The following is a 26,638-nucleotide window of genomic DNA, read 5'->3' on the forward strand; positions in this document are numbered from 1 at the left end:
TGTGAGAAAGGGAATATTCAGGGGCAAAAGATCCTTTGTTGCTTTTTAAAATGCATAGTTTCAGAGCACATCAGAGTTCATTGAATGTCATCTTCCTTAAAAAAAGCAGAATGTACATCAACATGATGCTGTTGCCAAAAAGGCACATATCAGATCAGTTTATGTGTTTAGGATAGCCTGTAGGCCAGATGAAATGAGCTGTCAGAACAGCTCTATACTGCTGTGATTTCACTCACAGCACTGAGTGACACGGGACTGACTGAGTGTCCAGTTTGGGTACAATGCTGCTACAACAGAAACAAATGTAGGAAGTGAATTCACAGAGGAGAATAACTACCTTGGCCACTGAAGCAGAAGGATTGAAAAAAAATTGTAGCTTTTAGTCTGGAGGAGAAGGAATTAAGGGACACATGGCAACAGAGTCAAATTAAGTACAAAGATTCTTTGAAAAGGAAATTAGTACCTTATCTGCGGTGGAAAAGAGCAGAACTATCAGCTTATCAATAGTGCTTCTCACTACCTAGGCAATTAGGGGAAGACCAGTACAAAGACTGGCTTTCTGGTCAGTGAAATTGGAAACTAGTCAAAGATACCTAGAAGCTCCAAGCATTTTTCACTTGTCTTCACTGTGGTGGTGGCTAGGTGAATATCTTAAATAGCACCAGTTGCAAGTGGGGAAAAAAGTACTCTAGATTTCTAAGCACTTAGGCAAAGTCAAGGTTTTCAGACCAATTAGGGCTGATGAACTTCATGCTGTGATAATAACTGAAAAATTGGAGAATGGCCCACTGGCCATTATCTTTGAGATATCTTAGGCAATGGAGAAGTTCAGAAGACTGGAATAGGCCAAATATATTGGCCATTTTAAAAAAGGAAACCTGATTAATTACTGGCCTGCCAGCATCATTTTACTGTATTCCCTGTGATACAGGAACAAATAAATATGTAGACAATTCATGTTTTCATTTGCAGAGAAAAGAGATCAAGTTAAACCAATCTTTCATGGCAGAGTTGTCCTTGTGGTCAAGGAAGTAACAATAGATACTAATTTTTTTTATTTCAGTAGGATTTTTACTCTTTATTATCTGGCAGTCTAACAAGCACATTAGGAAACATGGGAAACCAGATCTACTGAAATCACTGTTGGGAGAGCCTGATGCTGATTGGAAAATTCTAAGATTAGTTTTTGATGTTATGCTGTCTATATGGAAAGAAGTATCAAGGAGTCCTTCAGAGATATGTTTTCAGTGTGCTATTAGTGTGGTTTTTTCCCCAGTAATTTATACAGTGGACCAGAAAATTGTGTCTATTAAAATCTGCAGACAACATTAACCTGAGAGGTCTTGCAAAGGATTTGGTAGAAAAAAATTCATATACAAATGATCTTGATCAATGGGAGAAATAGCCTGAAAGTGTAGATTTAATAAAAGCATGTAAGTTTTGTACTTGGAAAGAAATAATGAATTTCACAAAGTTAGCATGACGAATAGTTAGACAGAGACTTCCATTTTGTCACTGGTTTCCATCAGCACCTTTACCAGAGTATTGGTATTCAGAACAGCTGAAGGATGCAGAGCCTGGAATAGCCTTTTCAGGAGCTGTACTATTTGCCTCTCTCATCCCTCCAAGAGTTATTTGGCCCCCCTGATATTTTAGCTCTTGCTGCCAAATTATTTAAACTTCACTTGTAGAGGTGCATTGACTCTGTTTCTTTTCCTGTTGACTTTAGATCAGATCCTTTGATTTCTGCCTGCAAGCAGAAATAGCTGTGGCTTCAGCAGGATACTTATCCACCAACAACTATAGCTGTGGTTGTCCTGGATGCTTTGCCACCACAGCCACTTCTGGTCCTTCCAGTTGCATCAAAGTCTTTTGAGATTCTAAGGGATAAAGGGCCATACAGCCCTTCAGAAGGAAGGCTGTGGGGGCTTTCTGTAATAGAGCAGTGTTTCTCTGTCCCTGATCTGAACCAGCAGGCCAAGCTGGTGTCATGGGTATACCCCAAAAACTTGTTGCAAATATTACAAGTCAAAACTACTTCATCTCTTCCTCCCCACCAAGTCTGTGATGGCTTTTGGATTTCTGTCCATGCCTTAACTCAATGCCTACACTCCCCTTCTCCGTGTCTTTGTGTTATTTATTGGTCTATTGTACTATCTCTTCAAGTGTTCTTGCTAACCCTTGATCACACTGAGTATACATAGGATTTGGTATCTAGTAATAGCAGGTGAGTCTTATTTTAACCTTCCAGGATGCCACAAGTGTGCTTTCAAAATGAATCTTCCAGTGATCCCTGTTTGCTGGGCTGGGGTTTGTCCTGCAGGACAGCTTCGGTGTACAAACGAGATTCCTTTTTGGTGCTGCTGAGCTGCACATAGGGCACATCAACCACTAATTGGGGTGCTTCCATGAGACCAAAGAAGACATAGTCCAGACTAAAGCTCCCCAAGCATGTTTGGTGTGGATGTTGTATCTCCAGCCCAAATTCTTATAACTTTAAGAAGTATAGTCCTTGTTGAGCCATACATACTGCTTGTTAGTACAGAACTGGCTGTAGATGCTACATGAATTTCAAAGCTGTAAGGAGAGCAGGCAGGAAGACCTACTGCCAAAGAATTGTGTCTAAAACCACACCAGATGTCACATTTTGGACAGATGAAGCGAACCTGACAAATTTGGAGAGGACCCTGCAGAGGTGCATATTCCTTTGAAAAGAAGAAGATGGGATTTGATTCTGAAAATGATTTATTTCTAGGAACCTAATGTCACGGGAGTCAGCACACATTGTACAACCCCCTCTTGGCGCTTTTCCCATTCTTTTAGAGGCTACACACAAATGACCTTTGATTTTCCAGGTGGTTTGTCCTTTGGAACCACAAATGTAGAAGAATCAAGGCTGGAAAGGAGCTGACATTTCTATGCCTTGTCTGAAGGCGTCACATACTTTTCAGCTAAATGTTTGCATTCCCAACCTGTAGTTGCCAGCTGAAACATTTTAGCGACTCCAGAGCAGACAGTAAAATATCAATCCACCAGCTGGGCAAATATGTACTGATACAGTATATGCTCATCTATGCATATGTACCATATACACCTCGTTGAGTATATATATATATATATATATATATATGTACGTATATATTTATGTATATTCACAAATAAAACAAGATGGGTATGGTGCAAACATGTATATATCTTATATATATATATACACACATACATATACATATATATGAATGACTATATATATGACTATATATATATATGAATATATATAACATATATATAAGATACATATTAATATATATTACTATATATATATGAATATATATGAATATATACGAATATATATGAATATATATATGAATATCTATACACACACATATATATGAATATATATACATGTTTATGTATATTATGCAAATACAATAGGATGTGTATAGTACACACCATATACATAGGCACACCGTTTCACGGCCGGCAGAGGGGCACGCCGCTCGGGATGCGGCTCCGGAGTTGCGGGAGCAGTGCGCGGCGGGGGAGCCACCGGGGGCGCGGGTTCCGGCAGTGCGGTGCGGTGCGGTGCGGTGCGGTGCGGTGGCGGTGCGGTGCGGTGGCGGTGCGGTGGCGGTGGCGGTGGCGGTGCGGTGGCGGTGCGGTGGCGGTGCGGTGGCGGTGGCGGTGGCGGTGCGGTGGCGGTGCGGTGGCGGTGCGGTGGCGGTGCGGTGCGGTGGCGGTGGCGGTGCGGTGGCGGTGCGGTGGCGGTGCGGTGGCGGTGGCGGTGGCGGTGCGGTGGCGGTGGCGTGGCGGTGGCGGTGCGGTGCGGTGGCGGTGCGGTGGCGGTGCGGTGCGGTGGCGGTGCGGTACGGTGCGGTGGCGGTGCGGTGCGGTGGCGGTGGCGGTGGCGGTGGCGGTGCGGTGGCGGTGCGGTGGCGGTGGCGGTGCCGTGGCGGTGGCGGTGCGGTGCGGTGCGGTGGCGGTGCGGTGGCGGTGCGGTGGCGGTGCGGTGGCGGTGCGGTGCGGTGCGGTGGCCGCGGCGCTCGCCGCTCGGGGCGCCCGGCGCTGTGCCTTTAAGGCTGGCCCCGCCCCGCCGCGCCGCGCAGCCCAGCGCGCCGCGGCGGCCCCAGGTACGGAGCGGCGGGGGAGCCCCGCGGGCGGAGCGCGCCGGGCAGCGAGGGTCGGGGACAGCCGGGGCCGCGGGGCTGGGGGCCGCGGCCGCGCCGTCCTGGCGGGCGGGCAGGCGGGTGTCGTGCCGGGCCGGGCCGGGCCCGCGGGGAGGCGCGGGTGGCGGGCGGGCCGGGGTCAGGCGGGCGCTCGGCCCGGCGCTCAGCCGCCGTCCGTGCCGCCCCGCTGCCAGGTGCAGGCGCGGCGGGGCTCGGCCCGGCCCTCCCTCGCTCCGTGCGCGGCGCCATGGCCATGAGGGAGCTGGTGGAGCCGGAGTGCGGGGGCTCCAACCCCCTGATGAAGCTGGCGGGACACTTCACCCAGGACAAGGCCCTGCGGCAGGAAGGACTGCAGGGCTCCCTGGGCTGGCCCCCCGGGACGCCCGAAGCCGCAGCCGTGAGTATTGCTCTGCTCTGCTCTGCTCGCTCGCTGGGTCCTGCCGGGGCTGGGGTCGGCAGGGCAGGTGGCTCTCCGCGCAGCTGGTGTCGTGTTGTGCCTTTTTTCAGAAAAAGGCCCGCCACCCGAAGCGGGGTTGGGGGTGAGGGTGTGTTTGTGGGCATTCGGGGATGCTGGCGGCTGTGGAGAGCTGTGTGCCTTGCTGTCACAGGCCCTAAGCCAGACAGTAGTGGGAGGGGGTTGGACAGGATCCCTCAAAGTGTTCCTGCTACTTTAGCTAGTGCAAGAAAAATGTTGACAGGCTGAGCTCAAGGAAGAGGAAGATATGATCTAATTGGGTCACACTGTGTGTGTGTAAAGAGGGACATGGGATCAAAACTGTTGACACAATTGCCCACCATTCCCCGCAGGTATCCAAACCACTGGAAGTAGCCACCGAAGATGAGGTAAGGAGAGATTAATTCTTCTCCTTATAGCTTTTGATTAATCTTCTTAAAGCTTTTCACATCAACACTGTTTGTTATTTTACCCCTTACCTGATGCTAATATTTTCTTCTGACAAGCCCTTCTTTCACACTCCACGTCTCTGCCTGTTCATCTTCTGCGCAATGTTTGCAATCCATCTCTGTCTTTGGCAGCTGGTTGGAGAGTTTCTGCAAGCTCAGAATGCCCCTTTGCTGTCCCGTGCACCCCAGACCTTTAAGATGGATGACCTGTTGGCTGAGATGCAAGAGATTGAACAGTCAAGCTTCCGACAGGCCCCTCAGCGAGGTGAGGGGAGCTGAAGTAGGTGGAGACTGGAAAATGTCTTGATGTTTATGGTTAGGCTCCTAGCAGGGTGGTTCCTATCTATTAAGCTCTTCTGAGATTGTATGTGGAGTATTGTTTCTGGATTTGGGCTTCCCAGTATGCTGATGTGCTGGAATAAATTCATCATAGTGCAATAAAATATTCAAGGGACAGGAATCCATGTCATAAGAGGAAAGGCTGAGGGTCCTGGACATTTTAACCTGGGAAAGAGGAGCCTGAGGGGCAGCAGGTAGAATGTTTTGTTGCTGTCTTCAGCAGCCATGGTCAGGATCTTCACAGTAAGAGTCAGGAGAAATACAAGGAGTAATGGACACAATTTGTGGCAAGTGGAATTGACTAGGTGTGTGGAAACATTTCTTCCCTTGGAGGAAGCAGTTCACTACTGGAACAGGTATCTAGGGAGGCTGGGGAATTGCCAGCCATGGACAAATTCAGAAGTTACCTGATAAATGTTCTGTATGTATATATGTTAATCTGCTGTGAGAACTCTAGCAACCTCCAGAGACTCCTTCCAAGTGGAATATTTCTGTGAATTTATTCTAACAAAGAGAAAGATCAGAGGTGATTAGGGCTAGCCTGGAACACGTAAATGGTGCCTTTGAGTGCTCCAGGCCTCACTTCTAATTTTTTTTTTTCCTTATGTAGCTCCAGGTGTTGCAGCCCTGGCACTGTCTGAAAACTGGACCCAGGAATTCTTGGCTGCAGCAGATAATGCTGGTGATGTCTCTTCAGATTACAATGAGGCTGACTGGTCACAGGAGTTCATTGCTGAAGTGACAGGTGAAGTGTCCTTTTTTGGAATTACTGTCAAGATGACGTCCAGTCACATGCCTGTGTGTAGGGGAGAGCTACTGAATGTGAATTTAGAGTATTGCTTTGGGTCCAGCAGTCAGTGTTTCCTTTAGCAGCCTTAATGGGGTAGAGGGTAGGAAAGCTGCTTTGTGTTGGTGTTATGGTTAAGTCAAAATATGAGCAATGTGGTGTGGAAGCTTTTATTTAGGTGTAAGGGTCTTTTGTTGTTAGCTTAGACTACTTAGGGAATTTAGGAGAAGCATGCTATTTAAACTGCTTTTATAAAAACTATGATTTAACTGATGCAAGTTGGAGATGGCCTTGTACTGCTTCTTGCTTACATGTTTTCTAATTCCCTCTTGTAAGGTTAAATTGCCTTTGGTACAAAGGTAAATTGTCTCCAATGTGATTTGGCCAAATATTGTGTGTCAGCGGTATGAAGGTAGAGGGATGTTACAGCCTAGAAGTGTGCAAAGTGAGTGTTTCTAGCTCAAAGGTTAAGCTTTATTTGAAAAGCCATCCTGTGTTGTGTATGGAACTGGCTCTGGAATAGGGTCCTGTTACCATACATGCCCTAATCTGGAAATTATGGAAAAGAATCAAACATATGCTATTTTCCTCTCTAGGAGTGGCCACTGTAGAAAGCTGGATAGTTCCACTCTTTGACCTCCACTCTTTACATTTCTGGGAATATAAATTAGAAGTTACAAAGGTCTTAGAGAAAGTTCTGATGAAAACCTAGTGCTTTTAGGCTGTGCTTTTGACAGAGACTTCTAATGAATTGCTAATTTTCTTGACCTACATAGTATCCCATGGGGAGCAGATGAATACGTTGTGATATTAAAGTAGAAAATCATACATTTATCGTCACCACAGTGGCATCTGTATTAATTCACAGTCTGAATCAAAGGCTTGATTTTTAGGTCAGCATAAACAAAGGTAGAAGAAGCAAGCATAAACACAAAGGTGTGGTGGTTTGGCTGTCTTACTTTTCTCCCCATTCTTCCTTTGCAGATCCGCTGTCTGTGTCTCCTGCCAAGTGGGCAGAAGAATACCTAGAGCAGTCAGAGGAGAAACTGTGGCTTGGGGAATCAGAAGATCAGTCTTTGGCAGATAAATGGTGAGTCTGACTTCTCCAGGCAAACTCTTGCTGCTAGGCACTTGGGTGGGTGAAGCTTGGAAAGGTGATAGATATTTGCTGTAGCCTGAATGCTTTTGAGTAATTTAACTTAGACTGGTGTTATCAGGCCATTGGTTTCAGAGAAAGTCAGAAACAATGCTTGCAAACAGAAGTTTTTAAGAGTGCAGCTTTTCTGTTCTCTAGTTCCAGGAAGATATATTGATCATGTAAGCTAACTTAATCTCAAGCCTGATGCAAAGCTCCTTAAAGTAAATTATGGAGTGAGTTCGGGAACTTTTTTTCTGCAACAGATGCTTTTTGCATTGCGTACTAGTTGTAAACTTTCATAACGTAATTCTTCCTATCTGACAAACCACTTCTAGCCTTCACATATTTCTAGGTTCAGCCTTCTACATATTATTTTATATGTTTTTTTTTGTGGTAGGTTTAAGATATCTCTGTAGGTACCTGTTGAGTGCAATCAAGTTTTTCAGTTAAAGAAGCAAAACACACACAAGCAATTTGGGCTTCTAGGATATTTCCTTGCAAAAATTTTGTGTACTTGTACTCTCGTTGCACCTAGCTCTTGGCTTCTCTGATAACTTTCTGCAAATAATGAACATTCCTGAGTTATTGCCACCAGTTCCAAAACTTCCCTAAGACTGAAAGTAGTGGTAACACCTCAAAGTGGTCCTATCCTGCTGTAAGGTGACAAGACATACTGAGTTGTGTCTTTGCTGTAAGCCCTCAATCATCTGCAGAGCTGATGCTTTTCCAAGGCACTGTTTTCCTCTTCAGTGGGCATGACCTACTTTCTTTGTTCCTGGATATATGACCTTGTTTCTGGTAGTGCTAAAACTTGCAATGTCTGATGGCATGTGAGCTTGGCAAGGAATCCAGACTGCTCTGCAGAACTGTGCTGACTCTGTAATTGTTTAATTCTTCTGCTGTTTGTGTTAGTCACTTGCACAGCTAATGTAGTAGTTTTGAATTTTTACAGATGGATAATGATACTGAATCACTTAGGAGAAGCCCAGAATCTTTGAGGAGGGGTTGTATCCGCTCAATGGGGTTGTCTGCCCCATTGTGTAGACTCTTGTTAGTGAAAGAGTTTGCTGTTGCCTGGTATCAGACTATCTATTTCCCTTTTACTGCGTTTTGGAACACAGGTATGAGGAATACCAACCTGAGGATGATCTTAAAAAAACTGTTACTGATTTCCTCTCCAAAGTGGATGATCCGAAACTCAAGAATACTGAGGTGAGAAATCTGACTGGGGCTGAGATTAATTATTACTCATTAAATTAGTGAATTAGTAATTACATAATTAGTAGTAATTATATTACAGTGAATAAAGGGTGTGGGGAATTGAGATGGGTGAAGATAGTAAAGGAATAAAGCCTCCTGTTGTCCCATGTTTCCATTTCTTCCCTGGTTTCTGGGAGTTGAACTCTGCAATCCACTTTAGGTATTTTCCATCTCCACTCTTGTGAAGTCCAGTCCTTCCCACCTTTCTGGACCTTTTGTGCTCGCTCTGCAGAGAGAAACCCTCTTAGTGAAGGAGGGGGGCATGGGCTGAGGGCTTGTGGGCACAGCATCTGCCCAGCTCCACCCTTGTTTCATTTCTCTGCCGCAGTTCCTAAAGTTTGTCCGCCAGATCGGAGATGGGAGGGTATCGATCGAAGCTAATCAGGTGACCCACAGAGACCAAGATCAGGCAGAGCAATGGGCAGCTGAGTTTATACAGCAGCAGGTAGGAGCCCCAGGCCTGTATGCTCTGAAGGAAGAAAGCATTCTGCCATAGTGCACAGTCTGGGAGCAAAGGAAAATGGCAAGTCCAGCTCTCAGCAATGCTGAGGGAGACAAGGGAGGGGCTGTTGGGCTCTTAGCAGAGTCTAGCCAGAAGATGGGAATGTATCTGGACAGTTTGAGTTTTCTCATCTCCCACAGCATCTGTGAGGAAGAGGAGATTCAGATGAATTCATTTCCACTTCATAGGCCATCAGTTCTGACTGATGGGGAGGAAGGGTCATTACAGACTCTCCTGCTGTTTTGGGATGTGCCCTGAGGTTGCCAAATTCTAAGAAGAAAGGTGTGTTTCTGTTTCCAAACTCCCAGGGGGCATCCGATGCTTGGGTGGATCAATTTGCGCGATCTGGGAACATGTCAACTCTTGATACGGAATTTGAGCAGGCAAAGGCTGCTGTGGAGGTAAAGCTGGCTGAGAAGGAGGGCTGGGGTGCCAACTGAGAGCCTGTGGTAGGGTTGCCTCTTTCCTTTGCATGCTCTGAGGAGGGCTGGAAACATTCAGGAGGGAGTTCTCTGGCATGTCTATAGACCTGAGTTTATGGCTGAGATGCTCTAGTCACACTTTGTTCTCCCTTCAGTCAGATGTGGAGTTCTGGGACAAACTCCAGGCAGAATGTGAGGAGATGGCCAAGAGAGATGCAGAGGCTCACCCTTGGCTCTCTGAATATGAAGACCTCAACTCCTCATCATATGACAAGGTAGGGGAGAGCAGGGTGTCTCAGCCCTAGCAGTGTGGTGGGCTGCCCTGGGGAGACTGGCAGTGTGTCTGCCTTGCTCTGAGCTCCACAGACTCTAAATGCTGCTGGGATTCCTTCTCATGCTGATGTTTTGCTGTTACCTACACCCTTGTCCCAGATCAGCTAGGAGTTAAATACTGTTTTCACTTGGGCTTGTCTGCAAATGCTGTCTGGTTCTTGTCCAGCACCAAATACCAGTGAACACAGGGGTTCTTTGCAATGATTTAAACTGTTGTGTCCCCTGCCTTTCTCCCCCATTCCCCTCCAAGCTAATAAGATCCATACTAAATGTTTTGTCTCTCTAGCAACCTACTCCAGGTCTGATTTGGGGGATTTTTCCAGCACAAAGCAGGCAGGAAGAACCACCCTTGTTCTCTGATCTGCTACAGCTCACCAATGAAGATGAGGTGCTGGCTAGTCTGCAGCTTGAGTGTTCCTGATGCAGCAAGATTAGAGTGTGCTGTGCTGTAGAGAGTGCTCTTCTCCCTAAGCCTGTCCCCTAGCTTTAACCCGTGTGTCTGTCTGTCCTGCTAGGGTTACCAGTTTGAGGAGGACAATCCCATGAGGGATCACCCGGATGCATTTGAAGAGGGGCGGAAGCGCTTGGAGGAAGGTGACCTTCCCAATGCTGTCCTGCTCTTTGAGGCTGCAGTGCAACAGAAGCCAGATCATATGGAGGTGAGTGGCAGCAGAGATAACAGACAGCTGTCAGGGCAGGTGTAGAAAACTCCCTGCAGTGTTAGGACCAGTGCAGGGTGTATGAAAATACCTCATTTTTCTGTGGCTCTGGGCTTGCAGCTGATGTGTGTGAATCCTCAGGGAGCCTCTGAGGGGGGAGGTTTCTGACTTAAGGTCAGTTACAGGAAGCACAAAGTCGTCTGGCCCAGAGCTGTGTAAAATCTTTGGAGCACATGAGACTGTGCATGAAGCCAAGGCAAGGAGTTCTCATCTCTCAAGTTGCTTCTGTGAAAGTCTTTATTGGCATTGTAAGTTTGGAGGAGCTCATGGCGGATCAGTGCTTTCTGTTCTGTATTAAAATCTAATTCTGAAAAGCTCACTAGACCAGGGTTCTGACTCAGTCTTTCATCTAGGTGCTAGGAAAAGATGTGACCCAAAAGGGTTGGGTGTTTTCACAGTCTTAATTGAAGTTGTGGGCCAAAGAAGATTTTTACTCTGAAGGCAGAGTTCTAGCTCCTTGTTAAGTGAATACTTTTTTCCATAAATCACTTCAGCTTCTGCAGGATGAATTGAGAAATGGAATAGCTTGTGTGCCTTTTTCCAGGGGTAGAGGACATGGATATTCTTGGGAAGAATGCAAATACACTCATGTGGTGCCTGTCTGGCGTGCCTGCCTCAAGGATTCAGGGCCGCTAAATTTTCAGCATGTCTTGTTCAAGCCCTGTAATTATATATGACTGGACATACATAATTTGATTACCTTGAGACTTAAATATGAGTGACATTTTAGAACAGAGCTTCTTAGCTTCTGGGAATAGCCACCTAACTTTCCAGGGTACTGGTAATAGGTGAAAAGTAAGCAGAAGGTTTGAAGATCTGCTTTAGCTTTTAAGTGGTCAAAAAGTGTTAATACCCTTCTAGAACTGTTGCTTTTTTCTCATAGACAGTGTGGGCTGTAGGCTGAGCCTGATGGAGGTAATTGAAACGTTAGGGGAAGGAATCTTGGGCCATTTCTGACTAGCTGTATTGGAAACATTTTGAATTCTTCAGGGAAGAAATCTTGGGCCAATTCTGGCTAGCTGTATTAAAAACATTCTGAATTCTTCTACTCTGACAGCAAAATGTACAGGAGAAGTCAAGACTTCACAAATGGTACAGTGATCAAATAGACATGAATAATTGCTCTGAAGGAAATGTCATGTTTGCTTTGGTCCAAGTCACAACTTTACCTTGAGTCTCAGCTCTTCTGCTGGCAGAGCACTGCAGTTATCATTGGTCAGCTCTGCTTGAATTGTAGCTAGCTACGTATAGTGAGGCATGAGAGATTCGGGGGTGTACTTTGCCTTCTGCAGGGCTTCTATGTATTTGCTAATGAAACAACTTCCTTGCTTTAGGCAGTGGATACTTCATTTTGTGACTTATATTTAAAAAGCAGGTCCATCAAAAGCTGACAGTCCCACCAACTATCAAGCCTTTTTTGGATGAGGGGTGTGGCTAGCAACATGAAGTGAACAGATACTTTGGCTTTAGTGCCTAGTTAAATATTCCCTATATCAGCTGCTTAGAGGTGGAAGTAATTTTCGTGTACCGGTGTCATGATTGGAAATTCAGTAAAATTAACAGTGCTTCTACTTTCAGGTCTGAAAGTCAAATCTCCAAGTTTACTACTTGGTAGTGGACCACTGCATGAGTACATACAGCTGCCTGCCTTGAGGGTCTCATTATTAGCAGTGCTGCTATGCCATTTTCTTCTTGGGAAATAGGATATCTACATTTTCCTCCTTCCTCTGCACCTTGACCACAGTTAGAACTTAAAAGTGGAGATTCTGTGATCTGAAAGTGTAAAACTACTGACAGTTGCTTTATGATAGATTTTCAGGTAGATGTTCACTTCTGTTCACTATAACAATGCCAGTTTACAGTTTTTTTACAGTCTTTGAGAACTTACGTGCCATGACATCTGTCTGTCTTTTGAGAGGAACTTACACCTGTGGCTAATGTGTATACTTTGGTCTATTTGATCACACTTTAAAACTGTGCAGGGTAATATACTGTATTTAATCTCTGGGTTTGTGGTGTATTGACTGATTTTTTTCCTCTGTAAGTCTAACTTTGTACATCTGTGTCTTCCCCAGGCCTGGCAATATCTGGGAACTACCCAGGCAGAGAATGAACAGGAGCTTTTGGCGATCAGTGCCCTCAGACAGTAAGTGTTGCTGCAGAGCTGCTGAGTGTGGCTCCTTGTGTAGTGCCACAAAGACCATATGACTGTCACGGGGTGCTCTGTCTTGATTGTTTTACCTACTGTGTCTGGGTGTCTCCTACACTGATTTAATGCTGCATTCACTTCTCTTTCTTTGTCCTGCAGGTGCCTGGAGCTGCAGCCTGGGAACCTCACAGCACTTATGGCTTTAGCAGTCAGCTTCACCAATGAGTCCCTGCAGAAACAGGCATGTGAGACCCTGCGGGACTGGCTGCGCCATAAACCGGAGTATGCCCACCTGCTGAACAAGGAACCAGAGGACAGTGTCTCGGGGACAAACCTGGGGCCTTCCAAGCGTGTCCTGACTTCCCTGCTCTCTGAGTGAGTTATGGTTACAAATTCCAGCCTTTGGCTGAAAGGCTTTCTTGGAGGGCTCAGATTGGTTCAGGCAGGAGCAGAGCGAGCAACCCAAGGCTGACTCTCTCCACAGTACACCACTATTCTGTTCTGTGCTTTTCCAGCTCGCTGTTCATGGAGGTGAAAGAGCTGTTCTTAGCAGCTGTGCGCATCAACCCCTCAACTGTGGATCCTGATGTCCAGTGTGGCCTGGGTGTCCTTTTCAACCTCAGTGGCGAGTACGAGAAGGCTGTGGATTGCTTCAGTGCTGCACTCAGTGTGCGCCCCAATGTAAGAAACGGGCAGACTGAGAATGCTGGAGGCACTTGGAGGTTTATGGGTGAAGGTTTGCGGGAGGTGCTGCATGTACGAGAGGTGCATATTTGGAGTTGAAGAATAAGACAGACATATGGGAAAGGAGTAGTTAGCTTGGAGTTTTAGGAGATCTGGTTCATCTCAGCCCTTTCTCTGTGCTCATTCCTCTAGGACCACCTTTTGTGGAACAAACTGGGCGCCACCCTGGCCAATGGGAACCGGAGTGAAGAAGCTGTGGCCGCGTATCGTCGGGCACTGGAGCTGCAGCCAGGATATATCCGCTCTCGCTACAACCTGGGCATCAGCTGCATCAACTTAGGCGCCCACCGGTGAGCACAGGATGGGCAGCTCTGCTGTGACCTGCAAGTTTGTGTGTGCTTGTGGGAGACAGACTGCATAGGAGAGCAGAGTGAGTGTGTGGACTGCCCAGAGATCCAAGTGTCTTGCTGTTACAGGTGGAGTAGAGGCCATCTCGACTCCTCATTCTTGTAGAGGGAAAAGGGGGACTTCTGGTTCTGGAGCAGGGTAGGATGTGGTGAAGAGGAGGAAACTGTTTTGGAGGGGAAATTCTTTGGGAGCAAATGGGGAAGGAAGTGTGAGATGTACCATCTTTTCCACTAAGTATGTGAATGTTCTCTTGTTGACAGTGAGGCTGTGGAGCACTTCCTGGAGGCTTTGCACATGCAGCAGAAGAGCCGAGGTCCGCGGGGGCAGCAAGGAGCCATGTCTGACAACATCTGGAGCACCCTGCGCATGGCCCTCTCCATGCTGGGGCAGAGTGACCTGTATGGGGCAGCTGATGCCCGTGACCTGCCCACACTGCTGCAGGCATTTGGCCTCCAGCAGTGACTCTGGGATAGGCTCCCCTGCGAGTGCAGCGGTTGCCGAGCCCAGCAATGACCTTTCTTAGGGAGAAAATGTTCACAAGGGTTCACACTCATCTTTGCCCTGGAAGGGCAGATCATTGGCAACTGTTTAAGTAACCCCCCCTCCCCACCCCGGTGAAGTGTGCAACTTCCCCAGCCTGTCTGTTGTGGCCTGAGCATTTCTGAACGGTTCACGTTATCGCCTCCATGATGACTGACACTGCTGCTTCACAGATGATCAAAGTGGGGAAGACAGCAGCATCCTCCTGCCCTCTTGCCAGACTGCATTTGCAGTAGTGCCCAGCTTGGCTGTGAGACCTTGACTGTGAGGGCCATTCTGCAGACTGCCTGCAAGGGCATGTCTTGAGTTCAGGCTGTTTTGGAGGGGTGGGATTTCACCCAAAAGGGTGAGAAGTTGTGGGGTTTGAGCATGCTTCCTCATGTATGTGCTTGCATGTGTGTATATGTAGGTTGCTAGGGAAAACTGGGGCAGTAGTCCTGTTTTCTGGCCACTGGTAACTTCATGGTACAGCCAGATGCTAATTCTCAGTGTCTCTTCATGAACCTTTTAAGACGAGTGTTGTACTGATGCTGGGGACATGGGTGGAGGCCCTTACCCTGTCAGGGTAAGAGGAAGTCCCAGAGTTCAGGCTTGAGAGAAGGTGATAGGAATAACAGTCTGAAATGTAACCTCTTCCAAAATACAGTGGGGAAAGGGGTGAAGTCTTAATTTTCTCATGCTCATCTGTCATTGTTTTCCTTTGTGCAAAAGTCCCCATCTTGTGTGTAACTGAATCTTGTTAATTATAAATATCTGTATATGATTCTATTGGGGAAAATGTTTTTTAATTGTAAAGTATTTTGTATAATAAAGGTATAAGCCCACTGCTTTTCAAAAGATGGATTAGACTCTCTCTGTTTCTCTCTCCCCTTTTGAGCCAGGTTTTGCTTTATCGATAGCTGGTATGCAGATGAAGCTTAAAGGACTTTTTGCTGTAGCCCCAGGCTTCAGTGAGCCAACAGAAGAGCCTTCCTGTGCCAAAAACTCTCTTTTTTCTTGCTTAGGTTTAGAGGTCAGTGACGCACTTTTTTTCCACCTTCTGGCTCTCTGCAGTGACCGAAGTTGTGTTACACTTTATCACCCTTTTAAGGAATCCTACTGCTGCAGTTGTCAAGGCTGGGGGCTTGAGTAGGAAGCTACAACCTGCCCCTTCCTGTTCCATCAGGCACCTGTTTCTTCATACCTCAACCTCACAGGCTTGTTTTTATCTTGCTGCTGGAGCAGAAAGTCTGTGCAGAGAATAGTATTTGCTGTATGTTTTCTGAGCTTTATTTTCTCCTGTATCTCCCATCTAGCCCTGTGGCATTGAGACCTACATGCCTGTTCTGAGACTGCTGTAGTGCATGCAAAACAACCTGCTGCTTTTGCTGTCTGAAAGGAAGGGAAATGCTACTTTCTGTGTCCTCCTTGCCCACACTGCTGGTCAACAATGTCTTTTGGTTTTTGCTTATCTCAGTCCTCTGTCAGATTCTCTGCTTGGTGAAAGAAAACATCAATAATGCCTGTGCTGTGCCTCAGTTGCTGTCTAGTTGTTCTCCCTTCTGCAGTTCTCTGTTGTTGCTATCACCACTGATTTCCTTTTCCTCTTTAGTGTATCACATTCCTCTCTGTTCATATTCCCATTACCATTGCTTGGCTTTCCCTTGTTCTCATCCTCAGATTTCCTTAGTGCTTCTCCTCTCTTAGGTTTCCTACTTGCCTCAATTTTCCTTGCAATGTCACTTAACATCTTGACTTTGTGTTGGTGTCCTTCCCCATCTCACATTTCCCCCTGTCCCTGCAGGTAGGTTGGCTGTTACCATTTGTTCACTTTCTCCGGAAATTGTTCTCACTTTCTTCCCCCTGTCCCTGTTAAATCATCTCACAGCATCTCTGCTCTACCTTTTGCTGAGGCTGAACCTTCACCTAAGCCTGTTTAGTCTCCCAGGGCTGAGTGAAGATTGAGCTGCCTCTGTCCAGGTCCCGAGTGACTGCTGTGTTAAGAGCTGCCTTTGGAAGTGGGGTGTTGATGCAATGAACACCAGCTGGCTGACTGGATCTGCATTCTGGTTCCATGCACAGTTTTTGTCTGCACTCTGCAGCCCTGTGTCTGGTGTCCAAACCCAGCTTGTGCTAATGCTCTGTATGCATCATGATCCTGATTTGCATTTCAACCACATCCATGTTTTCTGTTACCAAGCCCAGTTGTACAGCAGGGGTGGGTAGCAGGTACCAAACATTCTGGATTCATGTAAAGGCAGTGAGGGAAGTTTCCATGTCCCTAATCCAACTCTCTGCTCACAACAGGGCTAACCCTAATGGTAGATTGGGGAGTTGAAGGCCTTATAGATGATTGTGCTCTCCAGTTTTTTAACTTTTCCCAATGCACACAATGGTGGCAGGGCCTATCACCAGTGAAAATTTGTAAGAGATTCCAGCATGACCATTACCAAATTCTTGGGCTTACAGGACACAAACTAACCTTTCATAGAGCCATAAGTGAATGGTCAAAGAGGGTAGTTCAGTACATGTTTTCCCACCCATGTTTCTGCTGTATTTCTTTCTTCAGTGTCATATTGATTTGCTGCTTAAGAACCCAAGAAGAATCTCTTGGTGATGGCTTTACCACCCAGCCAGAAAATGTAAAAGATTTTCAGCTCCTTATACCTCTAGCCACAGTGCTCCTCATTAGTTTTCATCCTTGTCCAGGAAGTGGTTGTGCTGTCATTGTTTATCCTGCTTCACCACTGCAGTTTCCTCTCTTGAGCTGCTAAGCCTCATTGTGATTCTGAGTTTTCTTGAGTTGCAGCCCCCTGAGTTCAAGTTTTTGGTCCCAGGCTCTTAGCTGTTGTGCCTGTGTGTCCTGAGGTCTTTCTGGTGTGGGACGTGCTCAGACCAGCCCTTCTCTAGGGGAATGCTGTAGGGGTGGTGACCTGATGTAACTCTTCATGGAAAGAGCATCAGGCAAGGAGATAGTGGCTACTCTGATTTTCTCTAGTTGCATAAGTAAGTTTGTCTTCGAGCCTTTGGGGAATTTTTTCTCTGCCTGTGACTTGTTGATTTTTAAACCACATGGAGACTCTTGTCTTTACAATGTCTTGTGGATGCACACAAGAACTGTGTTTAAATTCCTAATGTATTTTCTTTTCTTTTTTAAGCCTGCTGCTTCTTCCTTTCTGGCCTCCTACTTCAGTTTCTGTAAGCCATAGCAAATAAAATGGTCCTACTACAGTCCATGTGTCCCCCAGGGGAGCCCTTTTCCCTACCTCTGTACCCCACTTCTGCATATTTTCTATTTTTTACTGTGTTCTTGCCAGTACCTCATGCCCTAGCCTGCCTCAGAGCCCTGACCACAACACACTGCCACTTTCTCTCCTCTGAGCTGGCCCCTGCTGCTTGGGAGCCTTTTGGCAGGCAAGGAAGGACTGAAAGCAGCACGGCAGCTCTTCCACCTGCAGCAGCAAAGTGGCCCCAGAAACAGGCCCGCCAGACAGGCCTCTGTGCCAGAGCGGGCTCTGCCAGCTCCTCTGCATCATGGTCCCTTGCTCACGTAGGAAAATGTTCCTTTGCACCCGCAAGGGAGAAGAGAAACTTCTCTGTCACTGGTATGTTGAGTATGGCAAAGCATTGACTAATATTTTCTGGTGGTTTTTAGATGCGTAGTTTGAGAAATGCAAAATTTCAAAACTCTGTACCTGTCCACGACTTTAGCAAGTGTTGTAGGTGCAGATCCCCTGAAAAGTCTGATGCCTGGTGGGTTGGTTTTTTCCTGAAGTGCGGCCATTGCTCTGTTGCATTCCTGAAGCAGAAGTGACACCTAGTGTTGAGTCGAGGGCAGGTCCGTGTCTGTCACGCGTGCTTGGATGTGACACCAAAGGGTTTAGGAGCGCAGCTTGCTAATTAAACACGAAAGGAACAAAATGCTGGATGAATTTTCTAAACCTGCAGCTGTAGATGCAAAATGTGGTGCTGGGAAGATGGAGCCTTTTAAGGGTCTGTGATGCCTTCCTTTGGCTTCTCCCCACTGTTGAGCTTGGGTCTTTGTGTTTGTGGAGTCCAGCTTAGGAACTATTCCATGGAAAATTATTTGTACATTTTTTTAAAAACCCCCAAAACGAACCCAGCTGCGTTCTTATGTTTTGAGCTAGCAGTTACTCACAGACAACCTGTTGCCTTTTCCTTCATGTGGGAAGAGGAGACTTGGGAAAGGAAATAATAGTTAGAAAATACCTTCACTTTGTTTTCTGGCATGTGTGTTGTGTCAAGTGGGACTTGTAAAGCTTTTGTCAGTCTGTGTTTGCTGTGTCTCTCTTTCCAGTACAATTTCTTTGGAGCTCACTCACAGTGTTGTGACTGAATATGCAGCAGTCATCCAATACAAATCTGTCGTCTCTCTTCTTGCTGAAAAAGTGTTGTTCAGTTTGCTGTACTGAAGAGAGGCAACTGGGAAGTGCAGCAAACAGAGGAAAGCAAAAAAAGAGGAGTTAATGTGAGATATGTGCTAGGCAAAATAAGGGCCTTTTTTTCCTCCCCCGAAGGGTTTGGTAGTGAATACATTTATTAGCATGTAGGCTGTTCACAGTTTAGGGTTCTGTGGTCCAGTGGCACTTTCCTATGTTGCATTTTTGGGGGCTGTTTTGCTTAAGAAACAGAAGTTGGAGTGTGAAAAGTGGGAAATAAACTTTATTTTTGTGATGAAGAATAATATTACTAGCACAAACAACTGCTAAGTGGATAAAAAACCCACTCCAAAAACCACCCTCTCCAACCACAAAGTTTCCTCTGAAATAAAGGAACCAGTGCTCTGCCACCTTGAGCCCAAAACTACCAGACAAAAATAGCAAACAGAAACTGGGGGGCTATACTTCATGTGTGATTTTACTGGTTGTTTAGTCCTCTTGTTTTAAAGTAAGGAATAAAAACAGATGAGTGCTGAGATACAAACTAAGATATCTGCAGTGGTAGAGCAGGGTAGGAGCACAACAGGATCTGGTGAGTGAAGGAGTTTGTTGTTAAATTTTTCTACCATTTAACCTTTTCCAGCACTGTGAAGTGGTGCATATGTGACATCCACAGCTTTAAGTGATACTGTTTTATCACCCTGCAATCTAGTAGTAAATAGTCTCTAAAGAAAGAAAAAAAACAAAACCAAAAAACAGTTTTATGGAAAAAATGAAAATATTTTAGTCTTTATTCTTCCCTTGCTGGAGTGTTTTTTGCATAGCTGCACATTTTCAAAGAATCTGTGTGTCACTGTTCTTCTTGCTCCTTCGGTTGCTTTTCATGTGCTGAGGGCAATAGAGGAAGAGGGGTTTATCCTCCTTGTCTTATCTTTTCACTTTTGTCTGATGCTTTCAGATTTTGAGATACCACTGTTTCTGCAGGAGGGTGATAAGAGGAATTTTGGGAAACATTGTTTCCCATAAATTAGCTCCACCCAAAATGTTGTGTCCAGCTCTGGGGACCTCAGCGCAAGTCTCAGGCTATGGACCAGTTGGAGCGAGTTCAGAGGAGAGACATGAAGATGATTGGAGGGCTAGAGCACCTCTCCTGTGAGGAAAGGTTGAGAAGGCTGTGGTTGCTCAGCCTGAAGAAGGCTTTGGAGTGACCTTTTTGTGGCCTTCTAGTAGCCAAAGGGGCTAAAAGAGAGCTGGAGAGGGATTTTTTGATGAGGACGCACAGTGGGAGGACAAGGGGGAATGACTTTGAGGTGAAAGAGGGCAGGTTTAGTTTAGATATTAGGAACAATTATTTACTGTGAGGGTAGTAAGGCACAGGAACAGATTTCCCAGAGCAACTGGGAATTCCTTATCTCTGGAATAGTTCAAGGCCAGGTTGGATAGGACTTTGAGCACCTGGTCTAGTGGAAGGTGTCCCTGCCCATGCCAGGGGGGTTGGAATGATCTTTAAGGTTTCTTTCAACTCAAACCAGTCTGTGATCCATAAGCAATAAAAGCAAACAAACCCAACCCACAAAGAAAACTCCATAAATATTTCCAATATCAACCCCTCAACCCCAGCCTGTGTTGTTCTGCATTGTTCAGTGACTTACTTCCTTTTGCGTAAAGCACTATATAGGTGAGATTAATGATATTAAAAGCCATTTAGTTTTCAATCCAATTACACTAGGACAGATGGTGAGTGACAACCAGGAACTAATTTCTTTTTGTGAACCTGGGAGTATTTGTACAGATGTCCTTTTCCATGTTTTTGCAGCAGCACAGAAAACATGGTAAAGGATTCCATCATATAGCATTCCATCATACATCACCTTTTGATTTTCCTCAAAGCCACAGAAAGCCCCACTGCTGTCTTTGGTGCTCTGCAGGGAGTACTTGCATGGCTTAGGAGTTCACTGTTGCCTGAAATGTAGGATTGAGAAATGTAAACTACTCTGTACCATAGCTGAGATACACTCAGACTTGGGCTTTGTGATGCCTTTGTGGCTCATACATTTGGTCAAAGGTACTTTCTGCAGGTGCTGGGGAAGATGGGAATGTTTAATTCATGATTAATTATGTCATTACACATTATTTGATTTTTTTTCCAGAAGCACAAATAGTAATTCGATGAGTAAAACATATTAGCAAGCTAAGAAGAAAGAATGTTGTCCAGTGTCTGTGTAAATCCATCCTATTCTAGGCTGTTTTGGTCCCTCTTTCAAGCATTCCTCACATTGGTGTTCTCATTCTTCCTCCATTCTCTTTACCACACAGTGGACACAATGCTTCAGGAGTGGAATGGAGTACTCCCCTTTCCAGCAGCACTGAACTGTAGGCCGAGGTCACTGCAACACACAAAAACATGCCCTAAAGGTGTGATTTGCCTGTTCAGAAAAGGAACTTCTCATCCAGCTATTGCTATAAAGTGAGGGCCTGTTTCTCTTCAAAACCCCAAAATTTCAATTTTGAAAATTCAACTGCTCTGCTTCCAGCCTCTGCAGAGCAGCAAAACAATGGATCACATGGAAAAAACTCCAAAGCCTCAAGTAGTTTTATGCTGGCTTAGTTTTGTGATCTGGCTTAGTTATGGGCTCAGGCAAGCACCAGTGAAAGAGACACAGCATGAGGATTTGGCTGGATCTGGTGTACAGGCTGCTTGTTTTGCAGGAACGAATTATCTCCCTTTCAGCTCCCCATCTTCTCCAGTTACTTCCTACCTCACAGAGCAGGGGTGCCTCAAGTGAACTAATGAAGATCCTATTGCTTTCTCCAGCATCAGAACAGCATGCTAGCCAATGAACCTGTCTGAAAACATATTGCAGACTGAGCCTGCAATGAGAAAAAAAGAAAAATATTGCCCCTGCAGCTTTGTCAGAGTCTCCTGGCCCTGCTTTAGCAGCTCTGCCTCCTTGCAGCTGCTCAAATGGCTACATAGGTGAGAAAGAAGAAGATAATTTAATAAAACCCTACTTAAATGCCCCTACCCATGTCAAGTGGACATGTCCCAACAAAACCCTTTGGCAAATGAACATTGTTTATTATATTTTCTTCACAGGTAAAGAAAAATTTGCAATAGGCAGAAAAATTCTACTGCTTGTGTATCACAAAGTACTTTGATACATTTTTATTACTGTGATTAATATGCTTCTGGAGGAGAAGGACAAACAAGAAACAAGAACCAAAGTTCTAAGGTTTTATCAAGGGCTTATGCTTCAACAGACTTTTGACCCAAAGCAATAACACAATTGGTTGTAGAAAGATCAAAATTTAAATAAAATAGTTAATGATTTTTGTTCACTTATTGACCATTTCTCAGTTCTGTTGACTGAGGTGTTGCACAAGACTTCTGTGCACGTATAAATACAGGGAGGTGAGATGCCCCTCACAAAGAGCAGCTGTGCCCTGGAGGAATTGCCCTCAGCTCTCCCCAGCCTTGCAGCTGGCATCCAGGTAAGAGGCACACTTTGCACAGGAGAGCTGGGAGGTTTCCTGGGCAGCTGCTGTGGAATGCAGGGGAAGGGAAGGAGGCTTCAGTGTTGGGCTGAGAGCTGCAGCACAGACGGGAGGCTCTGCTGTGTGCATGTGCAGAGACTGAGCCCATCCTTCAGGGCACAAGGAGATGGCTGCTGCAGGAGGAACAAACCTTACCAAGGGACAGGGTGGAGGGGGCCAGTGACACACAGTTGAATGTGAGAGTATTTTACAACTTACACTGGCGGATATCTGTAAACCAACACATACATCTAATTAAAACTGGGTAGTTATGGGTACATAGCTCACTATACATTGTCTTCCAAATGACAATTTCTATGTCATGCCCTCACTCCTTTCCAGCTACTGCTATGTTTATTCTGCTAAAAACATTCTGCTGTCTTGTCCCATCCGTTCTCAGAATCAGCTAGAGGAGTGGCTTTTTTAGTCTCATTTATTTGTCCTGAAATGTAAATCTTTGTTTCAGTAACTGTTACATGATTTAGAAAGGGAGCTATTATCATAACTGACTGCTCATTACTATTTCTGCAGCTGTTACTAATAAACACTCTGGCTTTTTAACTGAACTCAGACAACTGTGGGGAATTAAATATGTGTATTGGTAGTAGTGTTACGAAAAGACATTTAAAACCTGAAATTCAGTCTGATTTAAAAAGCTGATTTTTACAACTTGATTGCTTCTCAGTGTATATCAAGAGAAGGAATCTTGATTTCAGTAAAATTCATATAAAAAGAAAATAAGGTGTTTCAGTGAATTTAAAGTTAATTTCTGCCCTTAAAAGATAGGTTTATTCCCCTCCTGATTTTATGTAAAAAATTCACTTTCTTTTAGAAATTAATTGCATGTCTCACTACTTTTACATTGCATTCTATGTGGCTCATGAAACTGACTCCAAACAATGAGTGCCAGTTTCTAAAACATTTCTCATCTGCAGCATCAATTATCAACAGAAAGATTTATCATGAGTTGTATATTTTATTTTGTTATTACTTAGGATACACCAATAAGATGTTAAACAAAATGCTCAGGTGTCCCTCACTTGTATACATACTAAATTAAACTGGATTGTTGTGGTGTACAAATTTCATTTTACTTTTTTCCTCCAAACTAAAATTTCCGTGTCATGTCCTCACTCTTTCACAGCTGCTGCTATTTTTATCTTCTGCTAAAATTGTTTTGTATTTCCTTTTTAACTTTCGTCCCCTCTGGTTTCCAGCACTTCATGTCTGGTGTATAAAGGTCTCTTACAAGCATTACTTGTTTTCTATTTTCATTTTCTGTAGGCTGCCATCCAACAGCAGAAAATCCAAACCTCAGAAGCCCTGCTGAGATGGGAAAAATCATAGTTTATGAGCATGCTAACTTCCAGGGTATGTCCAAAGAATTCCACACCAACATTGCCAACCTAAAAGATGCAGATTGGAACGATTGTATCTCCTCAGTGAGAGTAATTGGCCATCCTTGGGTGGCTTATCAGCATGCAGACTATAAAGGACAGTTACTGGTACTTGAGGAGGGAGATCATGACTTCGTTGGTAAAAAGATGAACGACAAGATCAGCTCTCTGCAGCTGATCACTGAAAATCTGCACAATCCCCAGATCACTCTCTACGAACATGCTGATTATCGAGGGAAGAGCAGAATAATAAGAGAAGCCACCAATCTGTCCAGGGGACATGACAACGACACCACATCTTCACACAAAGTCCAGAAAGGTGTCTGGTTGCTGTGTGAGCATGGTGATGGAAGTGGATTTCAATACATTGCACGAGAGCACGAACACCTTCCAAATTACAAGGCAATCAAGTTCAATGACAAGCTTTCCTTCCTGCGTCCCCTTCGCCCTGGCTGTGGCTGTTAGAATGCAAATCCTGCAGCACTGAGGAAAGATGCAGCTGCAGCAAGAAATTTGAGACCTTGTTCTCTGCCTCTGCTTGTGCTGCCCTTTCCCCCAGTGTCACAGGACCACCGGATGTGAGAGCTCTGCCATTGTCTTTAATCCATTTTGTGCTGATACCAATAAAGAATCTTTTGCAATCAGCAGTGGATTTATTTTATGCAGTGTTTCATGTAGCTAAACATTTTGCTTTCATGGTGAGATGTCTCTGTGTATCCAGAGAATGTTTTGTGCAGTCACTTGCAAATATTTTTCATGGATCTCTCCTGCAGAATTTTATCTCCTTCCAGTTTCACTGTTCAGAAATATTGCGACCAGATTAAAGAGCTTGGTAAGCATTTTGATCATTGCTGTGATGCTGAGCCAACTTTCACCTGTAACCTGTATTTAACTATCCCATGAATTCTGTATCTCAAGGCATTGATCATAGAATCCTGGAAGCCTATGTAGTCTGAGGCTGGGAGGTGCCTTAAAGATCATTCCAACCCTTCTTTCATGGGCAATGACACCTTCCACTAGACCAGGTTGCTCGAAGTCCCATCCAACCTGGCCTTGAATACTTCCAGGGACGAAATCCACAACCCCTCTAAACAACCTCTTTCAGTGCCTCATCAACTTCACAGTAAAGAACTTTTCCATAACATCCAATCTAAGTGTCTACTCTTTTAATTCAAAACCATTCCATCCTCATCTTATTTCTAGTTGCCCACTCAAAAAGCCGCTCCTGCTCTTTCTTATAAGCCCATTTCAAGAGCTGGAAGGCTGCAATGAGGTATCCCTGGAGCTTTCTTTTGTCTGAGATGAACAACCCCAGATTTCTCAACCTGCCTTCATAGGAGAGGTGCTTCCACCCCATGACCATCTCCCTCTCATGTCTGGGATTGCCCTGACCCGGGTGCAGCACCTTACACTTGGGCTTGTTGAACTTCATGAGGTAAGTATGGAATAATTTCTCAAGTTTGTCCAGGTCCCTCTGGGTGGAATCCCATCCTTTTGTTGTGTCAGCTGCACCCCTCAGCTTTGTGTCATCTGCAGACTTGCTGAGGGTGTCATTGATAAAGATCTTAAAAAGCACTGGTCCCAGAACAGAGAACCCTGATGGACTCCAATTATCACTGGTCTACTTCTGGACATAGAGCCACTGACCACAACTCTCTGTGTGGCTATTTTCCAAAAAGTTCACCCTTCAAACCCATGTATCTCAATTTGGAGATAAGGATGCCATGTGGGACCATGCCAAAGTTCTTAAGGAAGTAGAGGTATGTGAGTGACATTGGTTGGTTTCCCCTTTTTGATGGCTGTAATCCCTTCATCACAGATGGCCACCAGATTGGTCAGGCACAATCTGCCCTTAGTAAAGCCATGCAGGCTGTCTTGGATCATCTTCTTGTCTTGCATGTGCCTTAGAATTGTTCCCATGGGGATCTGCTCCATGATCTTCACAGGAATATAGGTGAGGCTCACTGCTCTGTAGTTCCCCAGATCTTCCTTTCTCCCCTTTTTAAAAATAAGATGATGTTGCAGAATTTCTGAGAGAGAGAGGGCATGATTTATGTCTGGAGTGAGATTTGAGCTACTCCAGCCTAGGCCTCAGATTTGGGCCTTGTGAGGCCCTCTAAGACTGTGATGCAGTTAGAAATTATATTGAGGTGTGATGGGAAGCACTGGGCTGTCTGGGTGTGAAGTAGTATAGGTTTATAGTGTGAGGTTTAGGCCACTTTAACGCAAAGGTAAACAATGCTAGCTTGCCAATGAGAGTGCCTTTGTAAACTGTAAACTATATTGAAATATATATAAACTGCCATCTTCTCACTAATAAATGGAGAACGTTCCATTAACCATATTGGTTCGATGTGCATTCTGTCCTGTCCAGCTTTCCTGTTTTATGAGGACCCTGGCTTCAAGCTGATATTTCCCTTCTTCCATTCACCAAGGATTTCACTTGAAGGTCATGACTTAACAAATATGATGGAGGGTGGCTTGGCAACAACACCAGCCAGTTCCCTTAGGACCTGGGATGCGTGTCTTTTCAGCTGCATCAAGTGGTCTCAAACCTGCTCTTCACTTACAGTGGGAGGGACTTTGCTCCCCCAGTCACCACCTGCAGTTTCAGTGACTCCAGAGGCATGGGAAACCTGACTTCCAGTGAAGACTGAGGCAAGGAACACACTGAGTACCTCAGCCTTCTCCACATCCATTGCCACCAGTTCTTCCTTCTTGTTTACTGGCAGACAGTGGGCACCACACTCCACTTGGCCTTTATTTTCTGCCCAGTGTTCTTGCAAAAGCCCTGGTGTGTCAGTCCACACAGGCAGGCAACTGGCACAACTACAACAAATAGCTTTACTTGTGGCTGGAACACAAAGAGTAAAGTTATTTCCATTTCCATGGGCTTCTGAGCACCCAAACTATATACAGGCCAGTTACTCTGGTGCTTGAGGAGGGAAAACACAGCATTGTTGGTGAGAGATGAAGGATAG

General features: G+C 45.3%; 1 protein-coding gene and 1 pseudogene across 3 annotated transcripts; both read left to right on the plus strand.

Annotated features, from left to right (window-relative positions):
• Window positions 1-4,104: 4,104 nt before the first annotated feature.
• PEX5 (peroxisomal biogenesis factor 5) lies at window positions 4,105-15,186 on the plus strand. 3 transcript variants are annotated; one of them, XM_021548979.2, is made up of 16 exons: window positions 4,105-4,127; window positions 4,358-4,560; window positions 4,971-5,006; window positions 5,199-5,331; window positions 6,016-6,150; window positions 7,177-7,282; window positions 8,452-8,542; window positions 8,919-9,035; window positions 9,401-9,493; window positions 9,670-9,789; window positions 10,363-10,506; window positions 12,642-12,712; window positions 12,875-13,090; window positions 13,231-13,396; window positions 13,592-13,749; window positions 14,068-15,186. In XM_021548979.2, the coding sequence occupies exons 2-16, from the start codon at window positions 4,411-4,413 to the stop codon at window positions 14,267-14,269; spliced, it is 1,938 nt and encodes a 645-aa protein (XP_021404654.1). In that variant the 5' UTR covers window positions 4,105-4,127; window positions 4,358-4,410; the 3' UTR covers window positions 14,270-15,186. The 3 variants fall into 3 exon arrangements, with proteins under 3 accessions (XP_021404654.1, XP_077637389.1, XP_077637390.1); XM_077781263.1 differs by lacking the exons at window positions 4,105-4,127; window positions 9,401-9,493 and having other exon boundaries at window positions 4,338-4,560; XM_077781264.1 differs by lacking the exons at window positions 4,105-4,127; window positions 8,919-9,035 and having other exon boundaries at window positions 4,338-4,560.
• Window positions 15,187-23,591: 8,405 nt separating this feature from the next.
• On the plus strand, window positions 23,592-25,257 carry LOC110480815 (epidermal differentiation-specific protein pseudogene; annotated as a pseudogene).
• Window positions 25,258-26,638: the final 1,381 nt, after the last annotated feature.

This window comes from Lonchura striata, chromosome 2 (assembly GCF_046129695.1).
Source record: "Lonchura striata isolate bLonStr1 chromosome 2, bLonStr1.mat, whole genome shotgun sequence".
Lineage (NCBI taxonomy): Eukaryota > Metazoa > Chordata > Aves > Passeriformes > Estrildidae > Lonchura > Lonchura striata.